Source organism: Rhipicephalus microplus, chromosome 3 (assembly GCF_043290135.1).
Source record: "Rhipicephalus microplus isolate Deutch F79 chromosome 3, USDA_Rmic, whole genome shotgun sequence".
NCBI lineage: Eukaryota > Metazoa > Arthropoda > Arachnida > Ixodida > Ixodidae > Rhipicephalus > Rhipicephalus microplus.
The window spans coordinates 19,450,066-19,477,863 of NC_134702.1; the positions used below are offsets into that span (position 1 = coordinate 19,450,066).

Consider the following 27,798-nt stretch of genomic DNA (forward strand, 5'->3'; position numbering starts at 1 on the left):
TGTAGTGTTTACTAGATGGTGGTACTTGTAGCTGATGATGAAAAGATGCAAGATGTTATAAACCAGAAAGCGGTACTTGTAGTTGATGAAAGACGCGAGATCTTATAAAATAGGAATGATGTCACATATGACGCGTGTCATTGGTTGAAGGCAATCGTTCGATTTAGTGCGGTGACGTACGCTAGGGGGAGCGATGTAATAAAATCGAGTGGGCAAAATGTACAGAGGATTCATGGTTTACCAGGTTTACCTTCGGAGCTTCGCCCACTCATCATCATTCACTTCGTGGATATGGCGGAATTTTTGTCAGCAGGGGCTGACAAGAATTTGAGCACGCACAACGAAATTTCTTGCTTTGCTAGTTCGTTCACAATCTTAAATCCTGGATAGCATGGATTCGACACAGGACGTAGCGCGTGTCGTGTGCTTCAGTGTTGAATGTATGGTGTCGACTCCGATTGATCCGGTATTCAAGATTGAAACAGTACGTTCATTCTACGCGAGCGCGAAAAGGAAAACAAGACTAAAAAGCACAAGCTGCTGAGAACAGTGTTCACCTAGATACGTGTTATAAAGCACTGATGACGTAGACATGGGTAGCCGCGCTGGTGGCGCCATCTAGGTACGCTGAAAGAAAGCATTCCTTTGCATGCCTATAATCTATAACTATAATAGGAATTACTGCATCAGCAATAATGCGTTTTCTTATTATTATAAATCTCAAAAGAAAAAAAAATGGTTTGTCTGAGTCATCCCGCATTCGCTCACTGAGGCATCCCGCATTCGCTCACGTGATGCTCACGTGATTCGAGAAATCACGTGAGCATTCGCTCACGTGATTTCTCGCATAATCGCAGCTATTTTAGATGTCGTTTGCCATCATAATTGTTGGAAGTAACTCTCAGCTATGCTAATTCATTTCTTGAATCTACTGCTGAGCCGCCCTCGAATTTAAATGTTTATTTGTTTATTTTTCTTGTTCGAAGATATTTCACGAGGAAGTAATAGTTTAGAATGAACCCATATAGACAGCAGTAAAGAACAATCGAATTGCCGATGCCGGGTCGCGATTGCCGATGAAAGCTCGAAACGAATGGAGACCTGTAAAACGCTACACCAACATTCGGATTGTTACGGAGATGTGGCGCTGCGTATACGATATATGTGTTGCAGGTTGTGTACATGAACTGATCGATTTGGATAAATAGAGCGCTGTAGTCATTCAGAACGGAATAGTATATCGAGTAGATGACCGTTGCATTGCCTGCATACATTTTTTTTACAAAATATGTGAACATTTTCCACCTTTCATTAAATGACAGCTTGACCTTGCTCGCAAGGGCGCTGGCATTTCAACTTTCCGCGTCAGGGATCGATTGATGATTGATTGATATGTGGGGTTTAACGTCCCAAAACCACCATTTGATTATGAGAGACGCCGTAGCGGAGGGCTCCGGAAATTTCGACCACCTGGGGTTCTTTAACGTGCACCCAAATCTGAGCACACGGGCCTACAACATTTCCGCCTCCATCGGAAATGCAGCCGCCGCAGTCGGGATTCGAACCCGCGACCTGCGGGTCAGCAGCCGAGTACCTTAGCCACTAGACCACCGCGGCGGGGCCCGCGTCAGGGATCGATACTTCGCATATGATTCGCTTTACAACGCATAATCCAGTTCTCGATACTGTTCGGGTTCTTTGCAAATAAATGTAAAAACTCCTACTTCCCTCTCAACGTCATTCTGTTCGGTGCGCGTTGCACGAAGCCCTGCCAGGATCGAAGCGCATATCTCCAGATGAGACAATCCAGTTTGTTTTCTCCCAATTGTCTGGGAGAGAGAGAGAAAACCTTCCCATAGGTATACATTCACTCCACCGGTGTACTGCTCCGCATCATCCCGCCAGTACGATGCAGTGCTGCCAAACCCGCGGGTGGCTTCATTTGGACAGGCAACTGAATCGCGCAGACGTCGTGGTGGCGTCTTCACTGCTGTGCACTTTTGATAGCCCTCCATGCGACGATCTCAAAGGGGTTGGAAAATTTCATTGACGTATTAGCGGCATTAGTGGCGTGCAGTGGGCAAGCCTCTTGCTACACCTTTCTCGGGTACACTCGAACGGCCACTATTCGCCGGTTGATTGACACAGTCCCCAGCTCATTGCACGGAACTTGTAAGACGGATTACGGGAATGGGGTGGAAAAGACAGTAGTAGCGTGGCGAGGGAACGAAATTGGGCGAGCGGGCATGGGAAGTTGCTCAGCTGTTCAAGATGATGTGTGCATTCCCTCCTTGCGACTGAGTGGCTTTTGTGTTGTTTTTAGTTTTTTTTCTTGCACTTTTTATCTCCTGGTTTTCGTATTCGTGCATTGTCTGTGTACTCCGTTTCTGGGTAAACAGAGTAGCCTGACGTTCTTTGTGCACGGCGTACTGAAACCCGGCCGCCGAATACGGCAAACGAACTCGGATGCCAGCGTGTGCTCATGAAGGCCCTCGAGCTATACTGTATACACCGTTCGGAACAGTATACATATGGGAGGCTTGCGTAAGAAGCAGAGTAACTCGCGCTTCAGAGATCCTCTGTTTCATTGCCCTGCATTGAGCAACGTACTCAGCAGGCTTGAACGCTTTATGAATTTGGAAATTTTACTGTTTTTTCAATTAGTTTCACTCGCGCGCTCCCCTATGTATGAGTTCGCTCGCATTTCTCTCTTCCTTTTCTCTCTCTCCACTTTGTCAAGTCTGCGCATTACGGGTTGGCGTTGAGGCCTAGTCTTGTTCCTATCGAGCTATGGGTTAGATTAGGTTAGGGTAGTTTATGATATTTAAAGTAGTGTATATGAAAGTACGCAGCCGAGAGGACTGTAGCCTAACGACTTGGGTGTAAAGATTGTAATAAATAAATGAGCCATCTTTTTTTTTTTTTGTAGGATCAACTCTGTGAGTGTCACCTGTCAGAACTCGCTTACCGTCGTGATGAGATGACGTGAGATGACTCTATCGCGGAACTATACGCACGTCGCCTTGAGACTACTGGAATTAGGTGCATTGCATCTCATTTGCACAAGATCATACGTTGAAGATTGTCGCGACTCGGTAACACGTTTCCACGAGAGAAGTTCTAAACGACTAGCAGTTGGAGGGCACAGCGTAGAGTTTCAATGGTCGTTATCTCATGTAATCTTTCTCTTTCTTTCTTTCTGTCTTTTTCTTTCTTTCTTTGTTTCTTTCTTTCTTTTCTTCTGTCTTTCTTTCCTTCCTTCTTTCTTTCCTTCCTTCTGTCTTTTTTACTTCTTTCTTTCCTTTTTTATTTCTTTCTTTCTTTCTCTTTCTTTCTCTTTCTTTCTTTTCTTCTTTCTTTCTTTTTCATTCAGCAGCACGTCGCTCTCAGCCCAGCTGTGCGGCCTTTTCTATCACTGCTGCAGCTATGGAAGAAGCGCGCGAAAAGAATGCGCAAACCGCTCGCGTAACGGCTACATGCAGCAGCACCAGCACTTCTCGGATGCCATTATGGTGCTGCGCCGTTACGCGTGGGATAAAAAGAAAATATAAAAAGCGTGTCGGGCAGTATGCGGCGACCCTTTTCACACGGGCCACGCTTTATGTTCCTTTCGAGACCGATCGTGCGTTTAGTTGCGCTCACTGCAGCGGAGACACCTTTGCAGTGTTCGCCGCCGAGTTGTAAAAAGGAGAGCGAGTGTAAATGCGTTGCATTATATTCAGCAGCCGGCGACCTTTGAACGGTTGGAAGAGCGACGAAGCGAATTTGTCGCATCGGGACGCGCACGACTGCGTTAGTAAGTTAATGTTGTCCTTGGTGAATCAGATGCATACAGTGTTTCTGCACACTGCAAATTGCCTCTCTGTGAATGGAGGAGCGCAAGCCTGGCAAGACAGTCTCTTCAAACGCAGTTGCCATGCATGTTGCTGCACCGAACTATAGTCCGCTGGGTCGCGCACGCCCAGATTCAGTGTGGATTGCTTTGTCCCGCTCGTATCCTCATTGCTTTGGGGATCGTGTGGATGGAGAAATATGAGTGCGAATCTGCAATGGGACGAGTTCGCGTTTCGGTTCGGGGAACACGATTTTTGGGGTTTTATGATTGGGGCATCGTATGTCGCCCATTCCGGAGGGTCTCGGCAAATTTCTTTGGTGGACACCGCAATCGCGAGTTTTGAAAAGCGCTCAGTGCGATATCGTTATCGCTTAGTGCGATAATGTTTTTTTTTTCGTTGCCTTGCGTGAACGAAGAGCTACTCGAATGAAAAGCAGAACGTGATTTCCCGTTACGTACTTATGGGTGCCATAGGAGGTTTTTAGAATGTCGCGTTTCTCTCTTCCTGTTTATATATTTCTTTTTTTTACTTGATACGAATACAGAACGGCCGGATTGGTGATAGTGATGGTACTCTCACAGAGTGCGCACTGAGTCTTCATTGCGATGTTATCTCTCCGTTCCCCTCCCCACCGCTTCCTTTTTTTATTACATTTTGTTCTTTTTTATATGGGTAACACAGAAAGGGACACATGATCTGCGTGGATGTTGTCCCCATACAGTGTGCGCAAGAATTTTCAGCGTGCACTATATATTTACAGCGAAAATGTAAACAGCTAGTTTCCAGAGTATAACGTGCGCGGATTGAGTGACGCTCTGAACAACAATTTTCGGTGGGTAATGTATATCGGTATTATGCGTAACGTGTCTTAGCGCAGCTTCCCATCGCTTCCTCGCCACCGCTGATGCCTCCTTCACAAGTTCCGAAACGGCGCCACGAAGTAAGGCTGGCCGTACGAACAGCACTCGAAACGCAAAGGCCGAACTTTTAGCGGAACCTTAATGTCCCTTATATACCTGTATGAACTAGTTCACACTGGTTCATAACAGAACTCTTAAGAGGACTGCTCTTAAGCCGAAACGAACCAGTTCAGTTGGATTGGTGGTGGTTGTGTTTCGTGTGCTGTTTCGTGTTGTCGTCTCACTCTTCCGTGGTGCTGTTTCGTAATCGTGAATCCATTTTACCTGATAGCCCCTGCAGGTGTCAGGTCGTTCTAAACGTTCTTTCACACCTGTCGCGACACTCGGCGGCAGCATTTCACACCAATCGTTGGGCTCCCTTTTTTTGAGTTGTGACGTAGAGATCGTGGTGGTGTTGTTATCGACAATTGACCTTTGGACTCGCTGTGGAACGAAGACGTGCCCTTCTCTCGGACGGAGAATAGCGGGAATCAAAGGAGCGCCAACGCGCACAAGAGCGCGAACGAACGCGAAAGTGACGCAAAGCCGCTGCGGAGGCTTCCAACACAGCTTCTCTGGCCTCCGCGTTCGTTTGTTGCGTGCACTGCAAGTTCGATCGTTGGGTGATCGGGCTTGTATGTGCCATGACACTTCGTACGCGTACCTTGTCGTCCCAGCGCTCTGTAGTTTGCCGAAGGTGAAATACCAGTCTTAACCGCCCACCATGATCGCATATATCATCGTGTTAAAATAGCACTTTGGGAACCACTTCGGCCGCGCCGCAGTGACTGACCGCAGTTTCTTAGTCAAGCTGATATGAAGCAGGAATGTCTGGCTGAGAATCGGGACATGCACTGCAGAAGCGTATACTGCCCTTAATTATGGCGCGCGCTGAGACTTAGCTTCGTTTTCACATTTAGATGTCTGGCGATCGCTTCGTTCCTGCTGATATGCTCTCTAACCACTGATCTACGTATACCCGTTCTTGATGCAATCACTTCCCCGCATGGATTTAAGCGTAACGTAGATTTGTGAGCATTAATGCCGAGTGAAGGAACTTGGCGTGGTAGACTGTATCGTATAGTCGCATGCCATACGCGTTCGGCCCTTTTAATGGGCCCTACTTGTAATTAGGCGTTGGCAAGCTGGTTCGCAATGTTAATGCCTATTTCGGTTCCGGCAGTCCGTTCAACGTGGGTGTTTCACTTACCATACGTGGTGGCATGAGCGTAATTTTATTCTTACGTGCCACGCCCCCGTGTGAGCGCATAAACTTCAATGCCTCGCGTTCTATTTATACGGCTGCTTACCTGTAAGGTTGTGGGTTCGATTCTGGCGGCCCAGGTGCATTTTGAATAGAGGCGAAAGTGGTAGAGGCCCCTACGTAGATTTAAATGCACGTTAAAGAGCTACGCATGGTCGAGATGAATCTAGAATATACTATATACTACGGCGTCTGTCATAAACCATGGCTATGGCTCGTAAAACCCCAACAATGATGAACTGTTATTCTATTTATGCACCACCGCTTCTATGTGTATGTGATTTTTTTTTGTAATATAGAAACTTTGAGATTTAGAGGCGTTGTTGTATACACTGGTGGCGTCCACCACATCGACGTTGTTCTCAGTGTTCTTGGCGTTGTCGCAGGTTACCGGTTTGCAAGATTTACACCAGTTTCATTGAACAACATTACACAATTTCTGGGGTGGCAGTCCGTTAAAGAACCTCAGGTGGTCTAAATTTCCGGAGCCCTCCACTACAACGTCTCTCATAATCATATAGTGGTTTTGGGACGTTAAACCCCTCATATCAATCAATGGGGTGGCAGTCAGTGTAGCCTTTTTGAAGCTAGCCACAGGTAACGAAAGCCTAGCTTCTGGCCGAATCTAACTGTGGTGTTTACTCGAACACTATATACTGTAGGGCTTGCTTATGTTACCTCCTTTTGGCTATACGTGCTGTTATGACAGCGACGTTGTCCTTATTCGTAAGACGTGCTCCCGTTTATCGCAGACTGCGTTTCGCGGTCAAATACTGTTTTTTTTTTTGTGGTCGGGTCTAGTGTTAGTATGTGTGTGTTGCCTCCTGAGCCCCGTAGCGAGTAGCCATCCACCCTCCTTTCCCGTGGTGTCTGTCATCGTCTCGGTTCTGCGCTCCGTACTGATTTTGTTCTTGCACCTTTTCTTTCTCTTCTTTCCTCAGCCTTTGTTCTTCCTCTTCGCCTTCTCCTCCTCTCGGAGCTGGCGCAACAAGCTGGCCAATAGGGCGAACCGGCAACGGCCCCGGTCAAGGTCAAAGGTCGAGCGTCTCACCTCTGTGTGACCTCTTACCTTATTATCACTCCATCCCGCACCGTCTCTCATCTCATCACCTCTGCATTAAACTAACCGCAACGTACCCGACTTTTCGTGCCTGTGGTATATCTTTTTTGTCCGCTAATGTTTACAATGTACACGCATGCAGTGCTGCGGTGGACGTGCTCGATATACCAAGCTCGGCTAGTTTAATCCTTAGAGCATGAAACCTTTAACCTCAAGATCGTTAGTTTGAGCCCCACTTTAGGGCTCCAATGAAGACGAGATTGTGGTCCCGAAGTGTGCCTGACCAAACTGGACAAACTACGTCTAGAAAGTTCCACATCATCATTCCTTAAATCTGCGACGTTGCGGTGGTGTCACCGCGCTGCTGATGGAGGCCTGTGGTATTCCTGTTGTTCTATTTTTTGTTGCATTGAACAGGCAATCCGTTTGGACACAGCGTGATATTGTTACGTATGTGTTGGTGCCAGCGTTGACTAGAGGTCACTTCTAGCCATAGCAGAGTTTGAAGTGTCATGGGCTCAGAACCGATTGTGTCGTTCTTGCCTTAAGGCGTCTGCAACTGCAACTTTACGCGTATCAATATTTTGTTCGATGTTTACGTAGGTGTGGACGAGAGAACGTGTATACAGACGTCGGTCTGTGCCGAGGTAGGTAGGTAGGTGAACAACTTTATTGATATCTGAAAAGACTTTATTGAAGGAGGGGGGGGTGAGGGGGAGTGGAAGCAGGAGGACGATGGGCCCTCGGGCCCCTCTATAGAGAGGTGGCCGGAAACTCGTGTGCTTCGGCGACCCCTGTGGCCCAGCCCACTGTCCAACTATTACATAGCATGTGCGAATATTGATGAGTGAGTGCGAGGGAGTACCGACGTATTCCGATGAGATACTATGCGTGTTGAACCGTGGCGCGAAAAAGAAACAAATTGTACAGAAGCGCTGTAATAGGCGCATAACTTCTTGTACCACACTTTTTCTGCAACAGGCTGTCGCCAAATCCGCGTTATAAGATACACCGCGTTCTTGTGACACTAGGCAACGTTAGAATAGCGTATGTTGAGATAGCGGTCGCTGCGGTCGCCCGCTATTTCCGTCAGTTAATTACGACGCACGCGCAGTGGCGACAAACACTAACAAACATTCGCGTATGCGGTACTCTTGAACTGCGTATACTGTCGAGACTGCCTACGCTGTAATCTCACTTTACTGGCTCTCCGCTGCAAAGACCGGTTGCGTCAATTCCCAAAACATCTGGCCCTATAACTTCCGCACCCTTTAGTGAAGTCGCCGCGTCAAAGTCCGAGTCAGGAGATAAAGTTCTCGCGCGTTTTTATATTTAAGTGATAGACCGTATTGTAAATCGTTTCCAAGCTGTTCTTGCTAAAGGCGTGCGCAGGGTTCCCCTTCACGAGGCGGTCGCAGTAAAAACATTTATTTAACAACAACAACAACAAAAAACCTCTCAATCTAGGTGACTTAGGGGGGGGGGGAGCAAGAGTAGCCCTCTCGCTTCGTTGTGCAAGCATATCGCAGATGGATCTGCGATATGCTTTTCCATCGTTCGAGGTTACAATAAGCTTACTATACGTAATTTATGACCGCAGTAATTGATTGATTGATATGTGGAGTTTAACGTCCCAAAACCACCATATGATTATGAGAGACGCTGTAGTGGAGGGCTCCGGAAATTTCGACCACCTGGGGTTTTTTAACGTGCACCCAAATCTGAGCACACGGGCCTACACCATTTCCGCCTCCATCGGAAATGCAGCCGCCGCAGCCGGGATTCGAATTCGCGACCTGCGGGTCAGCAGCCGAGTACCTTAGCCACTAGTCCACCGCGGCGGGGCATATGACCGCAGTATGCTGCTATTTTACGCGTAGATTTGTTCCCAGCTATCGCTCGCCGGCATGCCAATATGCGCGGGATCGTCTGGCGATGTCACCTGTTGTGGCCAGCCCATCGCGCACCATGGGAACCAAGGTCACATCTCGCCGCCTTTTTTTTGTTTTCCTTTCGCACACGCGTCCGCATGCCCTTCGACTGTTTACCATTCGGCTTGACGATCCGCGCCACTAGCCGACACGTATCGGCTCGCTTAAAGCGGCTTCGCGTTTCATTCGCACCCCTCGAAACACGTGATGTTGAGGCCCTCATTTCCCTTTGCTACCATGTACAAGGCACCTTATGGAGGAACGAATTCCACCATGGCGCACTTGCAAGCGCGTTGCTTCTATCTATCTATCTATCTATCTATCTATCTATCTATCTATCTATCTATCTATCTATCTATCTATCTATCTATCTATCTATCTATCTATCTATCTATCTATCTATCTATCTATCTGTCTGTCTGTCTGTCTGTCTGTCTGTCTGTCTGTCTGTCTGTCTGTCTGTCTGTCTGTCTGTCTGTCTGTCTGTCTGTCTGTCTGTCTGTCTGTCTGTCTGTCTGTCTGTCTGTCTGTCTGTCTGTCTGTCTGTCTGTCTGTCTGTCTATCTATCTATCTATCTATCTATCTATCTATCTATCTATCTATCTATCTATCTATCTATCTATCTATCTATCTATCTATCTATCTATCTATCTATCTATCTATCTATCTATCTATCTATCTATCTATCTATCTATCTATCTATCTATCTATCTATCTATCTATCTATCTATCTATCTATCTATCTATCTATCTATCTGTCTGTCTGTCTGTCTGTCTGTCTGTCTGTCTGTCTGTCTGTCTGTCTGTCTGTCTGTCTGTCTGTCTGTCTGTCTGTCTGTCTGTCTGTCTGTCTGTCTGTCTGTCTGTCTGTCTGTCTGTCTGTCTGTCTGTGACGTAATGTATCTGCTACTAGCATAATTAGGAGTCAATTGGCGAAACGCTGATCTTGTGGCACTGTGACAATGACTAATGCGGCTACTTATAATCCGTAATCAATCATACAGAAAACAGTGTCCCCCATCGAAAAGCCTTTACAGTCACCGTGCGCTTTCCGGAGTTTCCCCCTAGTAATTTCGTTTGCATATATATAGGAGACGGCGGCGACAGGTGTAGGCGCTGCTGTGGCCGCGTCAGTCGTCGCTGTGCAGTGATGCGGTGACCTCGGAGCTGTGCTTAGCTGCGTCCACCCAAACAGTGACGCAACGACCCTTTTTTCCTCTCCCAGCGACGCCGCAGAGTCGCGCTGGTGCAATGCGCCGGCGCTGCTGACCCGCAAAAGCGCGGCTTCGTCCCGCCGCTGTACTGACTCATCGCCCGCAGCGGCACTCGTCGAGGGCGATCCCCACGAGTTCGTTGGGAGGACAGCGCATGCCACGAGACGTTGGTGGAACGTCTCGAAAGAGCCTGCCATGTTGAAGACTGCATGCGCAGTGCATCGTTTTGAGCCCCTTGCATCCCGTGTTCTGTATGTAATTGGATGTTACGATTTGCGACAGAAATCGTTCACCGTGTTTCCTCTCATACTACACCCTAAATGATAACACTGTTAGTATTAAATCTTGCCTTGGCACTTATGTAAGCCTTCTTAAAGGTCATATGCACGTTAGTTCTCTTAGGAAAGTCGTGCCTCCCTCGACACTCCAGGAAAAGTCGTGCCTCCCTCGACACTCCGAAAAGAGTTAAAGGATTGTTCGTGTGTCTAGTCAAGTCAACGAGTTGAACTTTTTTTTGTTTTATATTAGAGTGCAACAGCTCAGGCTCCACTCTGCTTGTGTGTTCGGTTCCCGACGTTTTCACAGCATGTGAGGTCGTGATGGGAAATTCTACCGGGTTTCGCCCGTCCACGAAGACATCCTAATGCTTCTCACACACTTTCCATGCCGGGGTTGATCTCGCGTGCCAGGAAAGCGTGCTAACCGTAGTGTATTATTAATTACCATTGGCCGTTGTCGAGAAAAATCCAAGGAATCTTTCATGGCAATATAATTTGCACGTTCCGTATAGGATTTATAGTGACCGGGCGGGAGCGAAGCAATCGATTTGCTTAATAGGAAGCGAGGGCTCATTGCCGCTCGGCTCAATCTAAATCAATTCGCCGCGCGAGTGCGTCATTGTTGTACCCTGTCATTAAGAAACCCCGGCATCTCCGTGCCAGCACCCAGACAAAGGCTAGAACGATTGCGTACATTGCATTGTCCCATTGTTTCCTGACATGACCTGTGTGATTGACCCGTATGATCCTTGTGTGCGATGTTGTATATCGTTGGTGTAGGTTTTATTTGTTTCGTTTCTTCCCTGCAATTAGCTTCGCCGATTTACGGGTCCTTGGCGGGAATCTTAATTGAGCATAAGCGTACGTACCAGGCACTCTTTCGCGCGCATCTTCTCTGATAGAGATATTTTGTTTTGGTATGTCGTAATAGCACTATGATTATGAGTAGTGCCGCAGTTGGGTATACATTTGCCGAAGTTTAGCCACACGCACAGTGTAGTTATAACTTTCTTCTTTTATATACGGTTGTTCCCCGTGTGTTGTTTAACAAAGTGACAGCTTCTATTTGATCCAAAAAAAATTTCATAAATACATAAAACAGAATTTTTCACGCTCAGTGCGTATATCTACTGGCCCGCCTAGTATCAGTGTCGCACAGTTTCAGAATTTTCGTTTTTCGTCGCTTGTATAGAGGCGGCCATCTTTGGCGAAGTCAGGTGGAAACAGCTACAACGATACAGTCCGGCCGCTCCTCACTTATTGCGTGCTTGCTACCAGTGTTCAATCGCCATCTACAGTGACGTCATCGAAACCTCACGAACGAAATGTTGCCGGATTCGGCTCCTATTGTCTACACCCAAGTGGCATAAAAAGGAGCCTAAATTTTTGCGGAAGTGACCCACTTGTACCACCAGAAAGCTTTAAACCCTATGAACATGGTTTACGAATGTCATTCCCATGTTGAACGGCTCGTGAGTGGAATATGGCGTGCGCGGGGGGAGGGTGCTGCCGGAACGTTTACGAGCGAAGCACCGCTACGCCCTACAGCGCCACAACGGCAAACTCGGCAGTCTGACGGCGGCGACTGTTCTTCCGAGCGTAACGGAATGCGCCTGTAGATTCGAGGGTCAAGCCAGAACGGTCGTTTAGGCACAACAGATGCTGTTCACTGACGACCACCGAGATAGACACAGTCGGCCGATTTTTCAGGAAGTCCGCTAACACGAGCAAGTCGAGTGCTTATATAGTAGCGCCACTCCCCTCCTGTTTTCTTGCAGCCGTTTGAAGGCTATCGCGAAGGCAGTCGAGCAGTGACGGCTGGATATTTGTCCACATTTTTTGTTGTTCTTGTCGTATATTTGACGATCGTCGACATTGTTTTTTTGCAGAGATCTTGGCGATTTGCTGTTTGTGTATGCTGCTTACTGAGCCTTATATAGCAGATACTCTGCCACAAAACTAGACCTCACCAAGCATTCAAATCTCATTCACACACTACTTGCCGCCTAATCTTACCGTTGTTAATACGGCTTTTTTTTTTTTGTCGCTGTTCTTCTGTGATTACTGTGACCCGCCACGGTGGTGTCATGGTCACGGTGCCCAACTGCTGAACCGAAGACGCGGAATCGAATCCCGGCGGCCTCGTTTCGACGAAGGCGAAATGCTACAGTCCCGCGTTCTTTGATTAGGTGCGCGTTAGTGAACTCTGGGGAGTCGCAAATTGCCGAAGCCCTCCAATACGGCGTCCCTCATTATCACATCGTGATTTTGGGACGTGAAAACCCCGACGATTATTATTATTATTATTTTCACGCGGTTGTTTCTGCTACCGTCCCGATTTTATTGCGGTGACCTTACGGCCTTATGCGTACCTTTTAAGATGTTCAAATGCTTTCCGTGCCGTTCTTATTTTTATTTAAGTTTAGGAGAGATCATTCAAAGAATGCGTTGTCTTCTTCAAGTCTCTCAGACACTCGTATAAGACATGCACGTCGGCCCGCTTGCTTCAGTGCCAAGTAAAGCGGTACGAGATGAATTCGGCGAGGTTGACTTCGTTGGACGAGAGTTTTTTTTTTACGCCGTGCGGAAATGCGCGCGCTAAATGCGCAAATATCTCCGCCCGGGGTAACTGTGCTTGCACGGGGGGCGGTCGCTGCTGCTGTCTAAGAACTCTGTGTATTCGCCTGACACGGAAGTGCAGTATATAGGCCTGCACCCTAACAAAGATATGGCAGTTTTGGAGCGTGGCACAGACAAATAGCGTGTCTTGAAGGCGCCCTGAAGTCTGTTTCTCGATATAAGTTACGAAAACGCAGATACCGTTCGGAACAAAAGCTCGGCAGCAACGGACGTTGAGGTGCCCTTAGTCTTCTCTGCGCGTAACTACATGCGCAGGTTTCCATCATCATCCGTGTGTCGCCTTGTCGCGGGGTCATTACGTTTCAGAAGTCGCGTTTCAGCAAACTCCCAGAATAGACGGCGAATCTACTCCCATATTCGTCAAGATTTGAGGTAGAACGTCGCGAAGAAGGCCTCCAACCAAAGAGTTGGGCCTACACCGACAGGTGGCCGGAATTTCGCCCTGACATTGCGTCGCGTTCGCCACATTGCTTCGCTACTGCTCGGTAAGGCGTGGTATAGCCCGCTTTTGGGCGCCGGCCGACTTAATGTTGCTACGGGTGGCTGCGCTTTTATCCTTAATTGTTCTATACTCTCGCCAAATTGTGGGTACTGCGACGTTTGCGAAAAAAGAAAAAAGCAGCAGCTAAAGTCGTCCCCATTCTCTGCGCTTTCGCTTGACGTTTTGGCGCCCTGCCCCTTTGTTTTACCTCTGCGTTACCTGCTGCCGTGCATTTTATTTATCCATTCTTTCATTCTTGCTTTGTTTTATTGCCTTCACCGAATGCGTTAGGAAAAGCACTAACCATTCACTGCTTCTCCAGTAGTGCATAACACTGCGTTCTTTTTCGATTATCGTCTGGAATGCGTGCGCTGCCAGTGCTTCTGTCGTCTGCGTTCTGTTTCGCTTTCGTGTGCCTATCTTCTGCTTTTCGTTTAGTTTTCATCCACTAGACTAGTCTGTCGTCTGCCTCTTCTGCTCTTATTTCTCTTTGACTCGTTGCGTGTATGGTCGTCACTCCAGGAAGTGCCGAATTCGGCTGGCCACTTCGCTTCGTAATCCATTGGAGCATGTGACTATGGCTTTGTCTTTTTCCTCGCAAGGCCTTGTTCTTCGCCAACCCCTACGTGACTGTGTGCGATAGTCCGAAACGAGAGCGTGCCTGGTCTCGTCAACGCTTGCGCCCCCCCGGTGGTGGTCTACTGGTTCAGGTACTCGGCTGCTGACCCGCAGTTCGCGGGATTGAATCCCGGCTGCGGCGGCTGCATTGTCGATGGAGGCGGAAATGTTGTAGGCCCGTGTACTCAGATTTGGGTGCACGTTAAAGAACCCCAGGTGGTCAAAATTTCCGGAGCCCTCCACTACGGCGTCTCTCATAATCATATGGTGGTTTTGGGACGTTAAACCCCACAAATCAATCAGCTGCCAAGTTTAGTGCCCGCGCAACTTATCGACTTCCTATCTCTTACTTCAAGATGGCAGTCGTGACTTCACTAATGCAAACTGCTTCTAGGTAGTGCTGCCTACTATTCTTATCGAGGCCATGCTGACAACAGAAGCAATGTTTAGAGACAAATATACGTAGCCACACAACTTTTAATGTTTAGCGACACAACTTCTAAAGGTAACTTGACTGAAATGTAAACGATACTCGCCGAGGATAACTAAGAAGCACCTATTATACAAGAATTAACGCATGACTACTTACTTGTGCAATTCAAAAGACGCGTGTTTTCGGAAATCACGATGTCCATAAACGTACATAAAGCTGAACAAATAACAACCCAAAGCGCATTTGCGCAACGCTTAATTAGGAGGGCAGTACGTAGGAGATAAGTACGACTAATCGTACTTCTTTAAAATATTTAGGCAGTTCGACTAGTGGAGCGTTATGTTATGTCGATCACAAAACATCTATCACTTCAGAACATGGGGGGGGGGGGGATACTCGACACTGCGAAATATCTTTTCTATGGGTATACTGGACGGATGGGGATAGAGACGTGATGGAGGTAGTGAACAAAAGAAAAAAGAATAACGACACGACAGCTGAGTTCTGTATACAGGAGCCATAAGCCTTTCTGTACAAGTTGATCGACAAGCTCTTTCGCGACGACACTACCTGGCGTCGAGCCAGACTGCCAGTTTTCGTTGCGCCGAATTATCCGCTGCCAAACAACGCCGGTGTCCAGTGCCGCGTCGTAGCGCTTAACCAAACGTCGCGCGATGCTTTGAATCGTGTAGCCGCGTGGATCGAGGCGATTGAAATACAGGCTGCTGACCGTCGCCAATGCTGTTTTTGTCCTCCCTCTCTCCTTGTCCGTCCCGTCGTCGTTGCGTGTCTATAGCGTTGGCGTCGCGGAGGTCCCACGTTCGACGCACAGCCCATAGAGTTTCCCGCAATACTTACTAGAGGGAACTCTGGCGCTAGTGTCTATGGGAGCTGCAACGCACGACGCTTCAGCGAGCATGGGAATGATGGGTAGTACACACCTTTGTCTAATTTTCGTACTTCTGGCCTGCCTTTGGCTCCGTGTGTGTTCGTGTGGATTGAAGCTGTTTTCTTACGAAACAAGTATTAGCAAATGTTCAGCGGTTGCGCTTCACCATTTTATTTTTTCTAGACTGACTTTCCAAATTGGCTCACGAAGTTCAAAAGGGTTCAATCTTTCTTTCAAAACAAAACCGAAACACAGCAATAAACGAAGCCGCAAGTACGATTCGCCGCCCGCAAGTACGAAGACTAGGCAAATGTGTGTACTACCCATCATTCCCATGGTCGCTGAACGATCGCAGCGCCAGAGTGCCCTCTAGTTAATTTTGAGAAACTCTATGGCACAGCCGAGCAAGCGGCACGTTTTCAACGACAGCGTTGCTTCGCCTGTCCCAAATCGGCGAAGCCACAGCTATACACCGGCCAGCTGCGGGAGTTGAAGACAGATCTATAGAGTAACATAACAAGCTGTGTTGCCCTGATATATCTATTGAAGAAAGAAGTGGATGCTAGTGCTTGATGATGATGTGAGGCTGAGCCCTTTGTATTAGGTGGGCAAGACTAATTTGCCCTAGTCGGAGAATACAAAACTAGCTAAACAAACTAAGAAAAAAAACAAAACTTGGAGAGGGGGCTTCGATGTGTCAGCCCTCTATACAGTAGCAAACAGTCGAAAGGAAAACATACAACAGAAGATAGGTAATCGCTAAATAAATCAGATTGAAACAAGAACGTCCTGGAAAGGATAGAAATTATGACACAATCACACGAAAAGAACGAAAAAAAAAAACAGAAACGAGTACATAAACATAAGAATCGAACGCCGAGAGAAAGAAACAACATACAAATACAAGACAAACACCAGAAAAGCACAAGTGAATCAATGCATCGAATTTCGTGCACCTTTCACATGGAACGTGGAAGTGGCTCTGGCTTTTTTCGACTTCTCAGTTCGTAAGAAGGGACGCTAGCGCTTCTGGAATGCCTGCGCACTCAATCATCCCCTCTCCGGACGTGTCCGGCCGCGGCTCAATGCTTCCAATGAAGCACGAGGCCGGTGTGAAAGCGGAATGGTTATTGATCTATCCTCGCGCGTGAGAACGCGTGTGGACTGCCCGCGATGTCGATGGGAATCGACCCCGCGACCTCGTTCTCTCCTTCATGGAAGGTATAAGGTTGGCTCATGATCTATTGCTTCCCCGTCGAAATTCGATGAACGAAAGCCATCGGTGGATTAGGGGCGTACTGTATACGAACTAGGACTGATACAGTGCTACAAAATAATAATAATAATAATAATAATAATAATAATAATAATAATAATAATAATAATATCTGTGGTTTTGTCTGCCAGTATCACGATGAGACGATGCGGCCCGCCATAATAATTTCGTTTACCCGAGTTTCTTAAGCGTACATCTGAATCCAAGTGTGTAAAGGTGTTAATGCGTTTCACTTCCATCGAAATGGTGCCCGCAGCGACCGGGAATCGAACCCGCGCCGTCCAGCTTAGCAGCGCAACACAATTAACTGTTGAACTCGAAGGGTTGCATTGAAGGCAATTGGAGCTAAAAATATGTCACTTCTTTCGCATTCACGGTTAGAAGGGTTCATATATGTGCTCATTTATGTATCGTGTTCTTTGCGTCCCGACCTACCCATGGCCGAAAGCACACTACTACCGTTTGAAAGTGCGTTTTGCCATTGGTCAGTCGTATCCGCTAACGATGCTTGTCCCTTCCCTTCGCACCCTGATTAGTTGAAAGGTTCTGAAATATTCGTATGTGTTGTCCGTATCGTCATTTGTCTATCCATAATTTTGCGCGACCGTTATCAGCTCTTGTGGACATATTGTGCTTTAAACTTTATTTGAAAATACGGGCCCGGAATCGGCGGTTGCAGCGGTGGGATAATGGCATGCTGTTCATGCAGCACGATCGTATGCAGGCGACGAAGTGCTTGTGCTGCGGCGGTTTGCTGTACGGTTCGTCCCCACCGCGGGCCTCGGCAGGGTGTGAATGTCACCAGTGGAGGAGGCGTGGATGTGGTAGAAGGATGCGGCCCTTTATAGCACGTGACGGTGTCCCTGCATCTATAGGGACGAGAGAGAGAGCGGAAGCATCCGTCAAGCGTCCGCGTCGCCGCTGTCGTTCGGTGGGTGGAGGGTGGGGGCGGAAGTGTGAGCGCTTAGAGGTGACAGACTACAGCATCCAGGCGTTGTCATATAAGCACGCCTCTACCAAAGAGAGAGAGATAGAGAGAGAGAGAGCGTGTCTGTCTGTGCGTGAGAGAGAGAGAAGGATGAGGAGTGGGAAGGCGTCGGGAAGGCCATTAGCGCGCTTGGCGTCGCCAGCGCGACCGTATTATTAGCCACGCTGGCGAACGCTAAGCGGGTGCCGTTGACGCCGTCGCCCTAAACGCGTGCCCTACTTTGGTGGCTGTTGAATGTTTGTGTGTGAGCGCTGTCGCGTTTGGCGCCTTGATGACGGGAGGTGTGTAAATGCTGCCACTGTCAGATTGGATGTGGTCAACCAAACAAAAAACAAGGCGATAAGCTTAATATTGGGCTTGATGAAGTAGTCCGTCGTTGCGAACGAGACAGACTGGTGGACAGATGAGAACTGTCAGCAGTAACTGTGTAATAAGTTTTACGTCATGAGCTGATTTTATGCACAAAAACAACCTTGCTTGTTCAGCCGGGACTTCTTGTTTTGGTGTAATTCTATTATGTGTAAGGCAAAGCTTTGGATTAAAAGAAAACTTTAAAAAATGAAGGATTTTCTCGAATTTCGTATGCGTGTGAACATGCGTGGCACATGATTTGCGCTGTAAAATGCATTACGTTAGACCACGTATTCCCACTCGACTTTAAGTAGACAAGTGGCACGTTGCTTGCCACCAGCGTCAATGGAAGATGTGTTTCGGCTGCCCGGCGGATAAACGTGAAGTATACCGGCTGGCACTCCTCTGTCGCGCACGCACGCACGCACGCACGCACATAAATTCCGCGCAGAAATGGCAGTCCTGTCCTTGAGCGTCCGGCGCGGGTCGACCTGACAAGTGGTTCCGTCTTCAGCGCCACCACCGGCGGCAGCACGTGCGGGAACGCCCGAATAAAAAAACCTTTTCGCGCCGGCGCAGTCCACTGCCACCGCGTACTGTACCTGTTCCACGAATGCATGCAGGTCATTCTCGACCTGTACCGCGTGGCGACAACGCCCCTCCGTTTGAAAGTAGTCCCTTTGTTGTCGCCGCCGCCGCCACAACGTGGTGCCGTTTGACAACGACGGCGGCCGTAACTCACGTGCACGTTGTGGTCTTACGTATGTGTGTATGTGTATACATACACGCATATGCAAAGGGAATCTGCCCCGACCGCGCACTACTTCAGAAGGCACTTCCGCGTCGCTTCGCTGAAACTCGTCGCTCTATATGAATAGTCGGGTCAACGACAAGCCCCGCCCATTAGCAGCCCCTTTACTGCAGATCTAAGTGCGTGTATATGAGCATGGAGATAGGTCTACGGTTAAGATTACATTCACTCGATGCCAATGTGAGTGCGCGTGTGTGGAAAATACATATATTGAAGAGAAAACAAAGAAAACTTAGGACTAACATATAATACTCACGAAAAATAAGGGTATGTACTATTTATTTCATTTTACAGGCGAGTTTCGGTGTCGCCATAGTAGGCGGATAATCTTGCTGCCTTGCATCTCTGACAAATAAACGATCAGTGCTATGGTACACGCATGCAAGTGAAAATTACTGTGTCGGTACTTTCGATGTTTCGTGACTTCAGATTTAGGTGCACGTTAAAGAACCCCCAGGTGGTCGAAATTTCCGGAGCCATCCACTACGGCCTCTCTCATAATCATATGCTGGTTTTGGGACGTTAAACCCCACTTATCAATCAATCATCAATCGATGTTTCATGACTTCGTCTTATTTCACGTCACTACGTACAATAATAAGAAAATACTCGTATAGCCGCCCAAGATGGTAGCGTCATTGTGTTTGGCATAAAATACTCCATAGATTACAGATCAAACCCGCGGGTCTAAAGCTCGTATACTTTAGCCGAGATCACTGAAAGCGACAAATGGACTTGGGCAGGCAGTGCTACGCTTGGAACAGACTACTTATCAAATGGATAGACAAGTGATACTCCCCTAATGTAACAAGACCGCGGCTAGTGGAAATGGAAAGACCGTTCACATAGGTAGAAGATGGAACGTAGTGATAAGATTAGTAGTTTTCTACGCATAGCGTGATGATTTTGCCGATGACAGCTTTGTGTTGTCCTCACAGACTATTTCAGACCGATTGATATGTGGGGTTTAACGTCCCAAAACCACCACATGATTATGAGGGACGCCGTATAGTGGAGGGCTCCGGAAATTTCGACCACCTGGGGTTCTTTAACGTGCACCCAAATCTGAGCACACGGGCCTTACAACGTTTCCGCCTCCATCGGAAATGCAGCCGCCGCAGCCGGGACTCGATCCCGCGACCTGCGGGTCAGCAGCTGAGTACCTTAGCCACTAGACCATCGCGGCGGGGCGCTATTTCAGACCTTCAATTAGCACCGATAGTTAGGGGTCGGTTGTTGTAATAACTGGGATTAATCGAACTGAATCATTCTGTGGTGCGCACCTGGAAACACGATAACAATAGTGACACTGTAATCATACGTGAAAAAAAGGCAAGACAGCTTGACTTTTTTATTTTTGTATTATTTATTTATTTATTAATACTGTAACCCTCACTTGAGGGTCATTACAGGGAGGAATATAAACACAAAACAAAAACAATACACAATGACAAAACAGACATTACGTATCATGTTGCCGGTAGTACAATTCTAGCGAACACTCAAAAAACGCTTTGACATTTGCGCTAGTAACAGCGTACTCTGGAAGTCTATTCCACACTTATATACAGAATTTTTAAAGCCATTCAGAAGCGCCCGAAAAGGCAATAGCCCGTGCAATACACGACGTGACGTATCGATCAGAGAGCACCGGATCGCGCAACTCGCTCTGTCCTGTCACCGAGGCGCGCCGCACGAAACCACACATCAGCCGCGTGCGTTCACGGCGGTTGAATATCGCCGGACGCGTGGGCTATAGCTATACGGGCGCCTCGCTAATACTTGAGGCGTGGGCGATGCAGCGCGAAAGGTTTATGGCCAGCAAAACCGCGTGGCCGGCAATTACCGCCCCCTCGCGAGGTCTCCTCGAAGGACGAAACAGCACCGACGCCGTCCTTCCCTTAAGTGGTTAACAAACAAACACAAAAAACTATATGCAGGTGTGAACGTATATAACGAGCGTCCATGGAAGACGGGCAGACGATGATCGGAGCGAAGGCGCTGCTTTCTTATGTGCTTTGTTATATACGAACAGTTCTGGTGGTTGAGAATTGACTTTATTTTGGGCTAACGTCTGTTTCGAAGTAAACCAAAAAGATCAAGTGTTCCTTTTAGGAGCTCAAGGAGCGTCATTTTTTTTCGCTCTAACTTCTAAACGAGACTGTAGTGTCAACGGATTCTAGAGATCCTGAAGAAGTCAGTTGATAAAGGAGCTAAAGGAGGCACTCTTAAGTAGTCTGAGGGTGTTGTCAAGGATCCAGGGAGTTTAACGTGGCGAAAGTCGAATGTTCGCACCTTGTCTCATTGAGGTGCTTGCTTTAACGAATCATGGCGCTACGATATGTTGCTTCGAAACTGAATATGTAATGTATACTCTCGTAAACGTCCGTCTTCGACTTGAATGGTTTGCGTGCGTGTATGGTACATACGTGGAAGGCTTTGATGCGCTGCCGATTCGAAAGTATCGATTAACGGACTCTCCTGAAGACCGCTTATGGCGACAAATCCTTTATCTTTTGCTGGTTATCGGTCGCGCTCACGCTCATTTGTTATAAACACGCTCTGATGTTGCGAGAAAACCGTGAGCGCCTGCCGTCATTAAATAACTTGCCAGAGTGAGTGAGTACGAACTTTATTTACGTCCCGAAGATTGATTGATTGATTGATTGAGTGATTGATTGATATGTGGGGTTTAAAGTCACATAACCACCGTATAATTACGAGACAGGCCGCGGTGGAGGGCTCCGGAAGTTTCGACCACCTGGGGTTCTTTAACGTGCACCGAAATCGGAGCACACGGGTCTAGAACATTTCCGCCTCCATCGGAAATGCAGCCGCCGCAGCCGGGATTCGACCGCGCGACCCGCGGGTCAGCAGCCGAGTACCTTAGCCGCTGGACCACCGCGGCGGGGCTTACGTCCTGAAGAGAACGAATCAAAGCGGAGCTGTAGGCTCCGCCAATCAATTTGGTGGCACAACCCAGGACGGGAACGTTAGACAGTCGATCGGCGACGGGCCCTCTCGACAGCCTTGAGCTGAGCGATTAGCTCTGTGCACATAACCCAGCAATTAGTGTAACTAGTGCTGCTAGTGTGCGGCTAAATGCAGTGGTTGAATCTGATCAGAAGCGTTCGTCGCACCCCGCTGCGGAATGTTTGTAGGAAAAGCGCAAGAAGACTTTGTCGTAAACAAGTGATAGCTATGATAGAGGAGAAACGGATCTGTGCGCAGCTATGCGGTGGCGTAACCTGGTGGGCCTGGAGGAAACATTCCAAGCATGACCGGCCATTTGTCACTAATATGCCAGCTGCAGCCCACGCTCACGTTCGTGACTGAATGTCGGGTCACGGAAGTCCTTTCCTTTCACAGAAAAAAAAAAAACGAGAAAAAAAACTAGCTCTCTACGAAAGAGCGGCATAGTGTGTGTGTATACGTTCCGCAACGCTCCAAGGGAGGGCGGCCAGACCTCTTAATCCATTTTCCTCGGTGCCTTTCCTTCTCACCCTGTTTCGTCTGCTTATTTCTTGTTTGTTTGTTTGCTCGCTTTTAACCGTTATACGTGCTTCTTTCGTCACTTATTCCTTCTTTGATTTGCCGCCGTCGTAGAGGTAACCAATAACGTAGGAGATTCCGCGACGGAATGTTTTCAGAAGCCTATAGAAGGGCAGCCATCTTGGCAGGCCACCGCGCTTTGCGCATTTGTTGCGCATAGCTAGATTGACTCCACGACGAAGACGCAGTCGCCTAGTTATTAGGGCGAAAGCTTTACATTCTCCGTTAAACGTGAAAAGTGAACGTATAGGCGTCGATATGGGCGACGCAAAAAAAAAAAAACAAAATTAAAAATAGCGCGATGACGTCTTGTGTCGTCACATTGACGTCACAAGCTGGCAGTTTTCGTGACCTCACGTAATGACGTCACTACGTGACGCTTGGTCAAAAGTGGCTCGATTTCGGAGGCCCTACAAAACTACGCGAGGTTCTGCAAGCTTTCAGTGCATCCAACCTCGGAGGCTATGTGAAACTACGTGCAGTTCTCAAAGTTTTGTTGGGGGAGGGGAGCGGAGGGACAAGGGAAAGGTTAGTTCATCTTCGAATAGTCTCAGGGCAAATGTGTGAAGCATCGGTGAGTTTTGGAAGTATAAAAGCGACCTCCTGAACACACATACCCAATACGGAGCGTCCATGCACCTTCGTAGCTTTTTTGTATTTTATTTTCTTTTGTTTCAGAGACTGTCCTTCGGTGTTCCGCTCAAAAGCCCCAATCTCAAACGTGTCCAGCCGTAACGTACGCCATATTCACGAATTTCTTGTTTTCCGGTGGCCCTCACTGTCTCGTACTCACGATTTAATCTGTTTTATTGAACCTACATCACGCGCCTGCATGCCCGATGAGGAGTCGTATTCGTCGAGGTCGCACATCGCTTCCGGTCAGTGCTGGCTCGACTTCCTTCATTATGTCTAATGGCGTCCCGCGAGATCTCTTTCCTCGATTTTGAAGCTTCAATAAGCGTTTCGCTTAATGACTCTTGTTGGGCGGTGGTCCACGGCTCATTAATACTGTGTGCTGTTTCGTACATACAAGCCAGAATAGTCGCGGTGATACCCACGATAGGTGATTCTGATTCCGCCTTGGGCTTCGTGTTACGAGTACTCAGCAATCGATTGGTTGGTGTTTACTTTTAAGTGCCTGATTGATCTGTGATGCTCGGCGTTGTACCTGGCGTTTTTGTAAGGGGGTGATAATTTTTTTATAACTGATTGTTCGTAGTCTGTATGGGCCTTTTTTTGTTTTGTTTGTATGCGAAAGCGAAGCTCTTGAATTGTTGCATATGCCTGTGCGTATAGTATAAATACTGCAACCGCGTTAACAAAATCCGGCCTTCCGTACCACCGCTTATAGCTACTCTGTATCGCTTTTTTTTTCAATTCTGCACCAAAAGATCACTCCAAGTATAAGCGATTTGTATTTGCAAGAAATTTCGTGAAAGGAAAAATTGGCATGCACTGACATCTAACAGTGTACTGGCATCGCATTGACATCGCACAGTACAAGGGACTTTACCATTTCGCCTACATCGAAATTTGACCGCCACCGCCGGGATCGAACCCGTGACCTTGGGGTCAGCAGCCGAGTACTGTAGCAGTGTCGGTCTGAGAGAGCTACAAGGACAAGCCGCCGAGCGCAACTGTCACTACCCAGCGTGTGCAGCTTTCAGCCACGTCATTTCACTTCCGCCCGGCCCACATCGAGATGCCCTTTCGAAGAGGCAACGGAATAGCACTGTCTCCTAACGCAAAAACTTTCAACGCGTAGGCCGCTGCAGCCACGGGCTCGCGCGCTGCCTCCAAGTAATATTGCGGAATGGTGCAACGTACGCATAACGCAAGCGCCTTGCGTTACCTGGCGTCGTTTGCCACTAATCGGCTTTTAGTACGCCGTAGTACCCGCGTACGTAACGAGCGTGAAGCGTGTTGCGTCATCTGGTAGATCAAAATAGAAGCACGTGTTGTTGACAGCCAATGTAAGCCAATCCAAGTGTTATAGCCAGATTATGGCCATATTTTAAGCCACAGAGCCGGTCGGTGCTTGCCTTCGATGTCGCCATTTTGCAAAACGAAGTCTCGCGCTGTCGCGAACTTGTTCGAGAGCGGCGCGATCAGCTCACACGTACGCACGCACGCATCTCATGCGTGCGTACGTAGCGGCTGCGTACGTAACGCGATACGTGCGCGTTGCGGTCTGCGCGTGCCCACTATGCAGTACGTGGCGTCCTTACGTACGCAACGCCGCCACGCAGCGCAGCGTACGCAGTACTAAAACTCTAATATCTTGCTGGCGCAAACGCGGCAAAACAAAATTGGCGGCTTTTGCATGTGCGCCAAGTATCTCAGCTATTTTTCTTGGGCTGCCATCTATGCGTCGCCCTCGACCTAGAAAGAAAAACAAAAACAAAAGAACAACTTGCGCCACATACGTTGCGCTTCTATATCTGTATCAGGAGAATAAACAGTTCCACCTCTGTGCTCGACTGGGCTGGTCCCGTATCTTTCACAGCCCAACAACAACGCAACAGTGGCTACGGCACCATCCTAAAATGAACGTGGTCACGCGAGGGAAGTAGGTGGGCCACCAAGGGTCACATTTTAGGGTGTACATAACGCGAGGGAGTCGATCGCCCATGCAAACTTCAAAATCAATAAATATACCTTCCAAGATATATTCACTGTTGATGTTTTGCACATTGGTCCACGTTAAAGAACCCCAGGTGGTCTAAATTTCTGGAGCCCTACACTACGGCGTCTCTCATAATCACATGGTGGTTTCGGGACGGTAAATACCACATATCAAATCAAATATTTTGCACATGATATACGTATGTATTCCGCAGGCTATCTCGGCCGTGAAATTTTCTGTCAGTACCCCTTGGAAGTGAAATCTATAGCTGCCTCAGCGCACGTGAAAATTGACTGTCGTTGGCCTGGCCGCCTGCAGGAATGATGGGAAAAGATCATTACATGAGCACCTCACTAGATATCGTCTTGATGACCTCAAATATCGGCCGATTTTCATGTCAAAGTTGGGCCGGGCTGATGCCGGAGGCAGTTCAAAAACCGGGTGAAGTGCATTGAAAAATAAGGTGGCTTTCGCTTTCAAGCCGTCTTAGTCCAAATTACATAATGGACCCTAGTTGCGAGTTTTCATTAAACATTAGTGCCTCCCCATAGAGGCCTACTGGAGTGCTATTAGTGAGTGCTACGGACCACAATTTTTCCCGTACAGAGGTTATGCGCTTCGGCGAGTGCTTCACGCGCTTTCTACGACGCGCCAATCGAACCCGTTGTTCTACTCTCGATGACGATACCTCTCCGGCCTTCTCGGGGAGGGGGGGGGGGGGCTTTCCTAGTCAGCTGCTTATGGCGCGTGGGGGCTTGTGAGTCCGTTGCGGGAAGCAGTTGGAATGACCCTCACCTCTCTTTTTTAAGTGTGAATACACTTTATAAGCGACCCCAAACCATCCACCGCCGTCGGCGGCGTCCGCAGTCTTCTCTCTATCTTTAAAAGAAAGAGGACTTGGCGGGCCGCAGCGCGACGCTCTACCGAATAAGCCACGGACGCGACGCTGATATCGGTGTCAGTAACGCGCCTTATATCATTAATTACACTTTAATCATCATAATCAGTAATAAAACTCCCAAGCATCAGTAATAAAACTCCCAAACTCCCGAGGGTGAACATGGTTAAGTGCGAATGCACGGGGTGATGCTATGAGGGGGAGTAAAGTTAAAATCCGTTGGCATTCGCCAGTGAGGTAACGTAAACTCCCCCGTGTGATCAAATTGCGATTCCCAGGAACCATTACACCATAAAGGCACCATAGTGTGATTAATAAATATAACAGTGCGAATTAATAAATACCCCTCATAGCATCACCCCGTGCATTCGCACTTAACCATGTTCACCCTCGGGGAAATGCTTGGAAGTTTTTTTCTCTTCTCCAATCTTATCCTCCCTATATCTCTTATTCCCCATACCCCATTCCTGTGCTGACCTGTTGAGGTGTCCTCGTACGGAGAGACAGTTACAGGTCGGCACTTTTCTCTTCTTTTCTTCTGTTATAACCACTTATACATATATTATACGTGAAGCGAAATTTTTCGCTGGCAGACCTGTCCTTCGATGGCGCATTCCAATCTTATCCTCCCTATATTTTTTATTCCACATACCCCATTCCTGTGCTGACCTGTTGAGGTGTCCTCCTAAGGAGAGACATTTACGTATCGGCACTAATCTCTTCTTTTCTTCTGTTATAACCACTTATATATATATCGCCCCGCCGCGATGGTCTAGTGGCTAAGGTACTCGGCTGCTGACCCGCAGAGCGCGGGTTCGAATCCCGGCTGCGGCGGCTGCATTTCCGATGGAGGCGGAAATGTTTTAGGCCCGTGTGCTCAGATTTGGGTGCACGTTAGAGAACCCCAGGTGGTCGAAATTTCCGGAGCCCTCCACTACGGCGTCTCTCATAATCATATGGTGGTTTTGGGACGTTAAACCCCACAAATCAATCAATCAATCACTTATATATATATATTATACGTGAAGCGAAATCTCTCGCTGGCAGACCTGTCCTTCGATGGCGCATTGCCAGAAAGGGCGTGAACAGCCGATGGGGCGCTGTCGTCGCGTTTCTGTCCACGTAAGCGGGAAAGGCGTGAGCGAGTGCGTGCGTTCGATCGCGTGCAAGGTCGCGCGACGGCCTTGAAAGGGCAGGGCTGTCGCCTCGCTATAATAGGAGAAACCAGAGGAGGAAGTGACGTATCGTGTACACAGCCTGCGCGGGTGCTCGAACGACGCGGCGTCTCTTCTATACATGGAATGCGCCGGCACCACTTTTACATTTTTGTTCCGCGTTTTATTTCGCCCCCGGACGTATTGTATAGGCCTACAGCTCAGTATGCTGTCGCCTCCACGCCTTTATTTGTGCCACCGACGGCAGTCGCTCGCGCTTTTCCGGTGTCTTTACCTAGGCGCTTTTTTTTTCTTTCATTGATTCGACGCCTAAATGGACACTCGCGAGCAGTGTGACACGAAACACGCAATTCGTGTTTAGTCTTATGTGCTACTTAAAGAGAAAATAAATAAGTGAGCCCCGTAACTGTCTGCATCAGAGTGTGACACCTCAACAGTAGCTCACGAGGGATGGCAGTAAAGAGGGATTAAAAGGATAGGATTAAAAGGTAAATAGATAGAGATATGAAGGAGAGAGCGAGGCGCAGAGACAGTGAACGACAGAAAACGACGGAAGTATGAAGGAGAGAGAAAAGATG

The 27,798-nt window shown here is 48.1% G+C and overlaps 1 protein-coding gene across 2 annotated transcripts in view; it reads left to right on the plus strand.

The window, feature by feature from the left end:
• LOC119181040 (uncharacterized) overlaps nt 1-27,798 on the plus strand; it is a 217,507-nt gene that overhangs the window by 40,409 nt on the left and 149,300 nt on the right. Inside the window, exon 2 of one of the 2 annotated variants that reach the window (XM_075889015.1) lies at nt 6,941-7,036. The exons of the other annotated variant lie outside the window; for it this stretch is intronic. Coding sequence (XP_075745130.1) covers nt 6,941-7,036 — 96 coding nt within the window. The remainder of the gene's footprint in view (nt 1-6,940; nt 7,037-27,798) is intronic. 2 annotated transcript variants of the gene reach the window in all.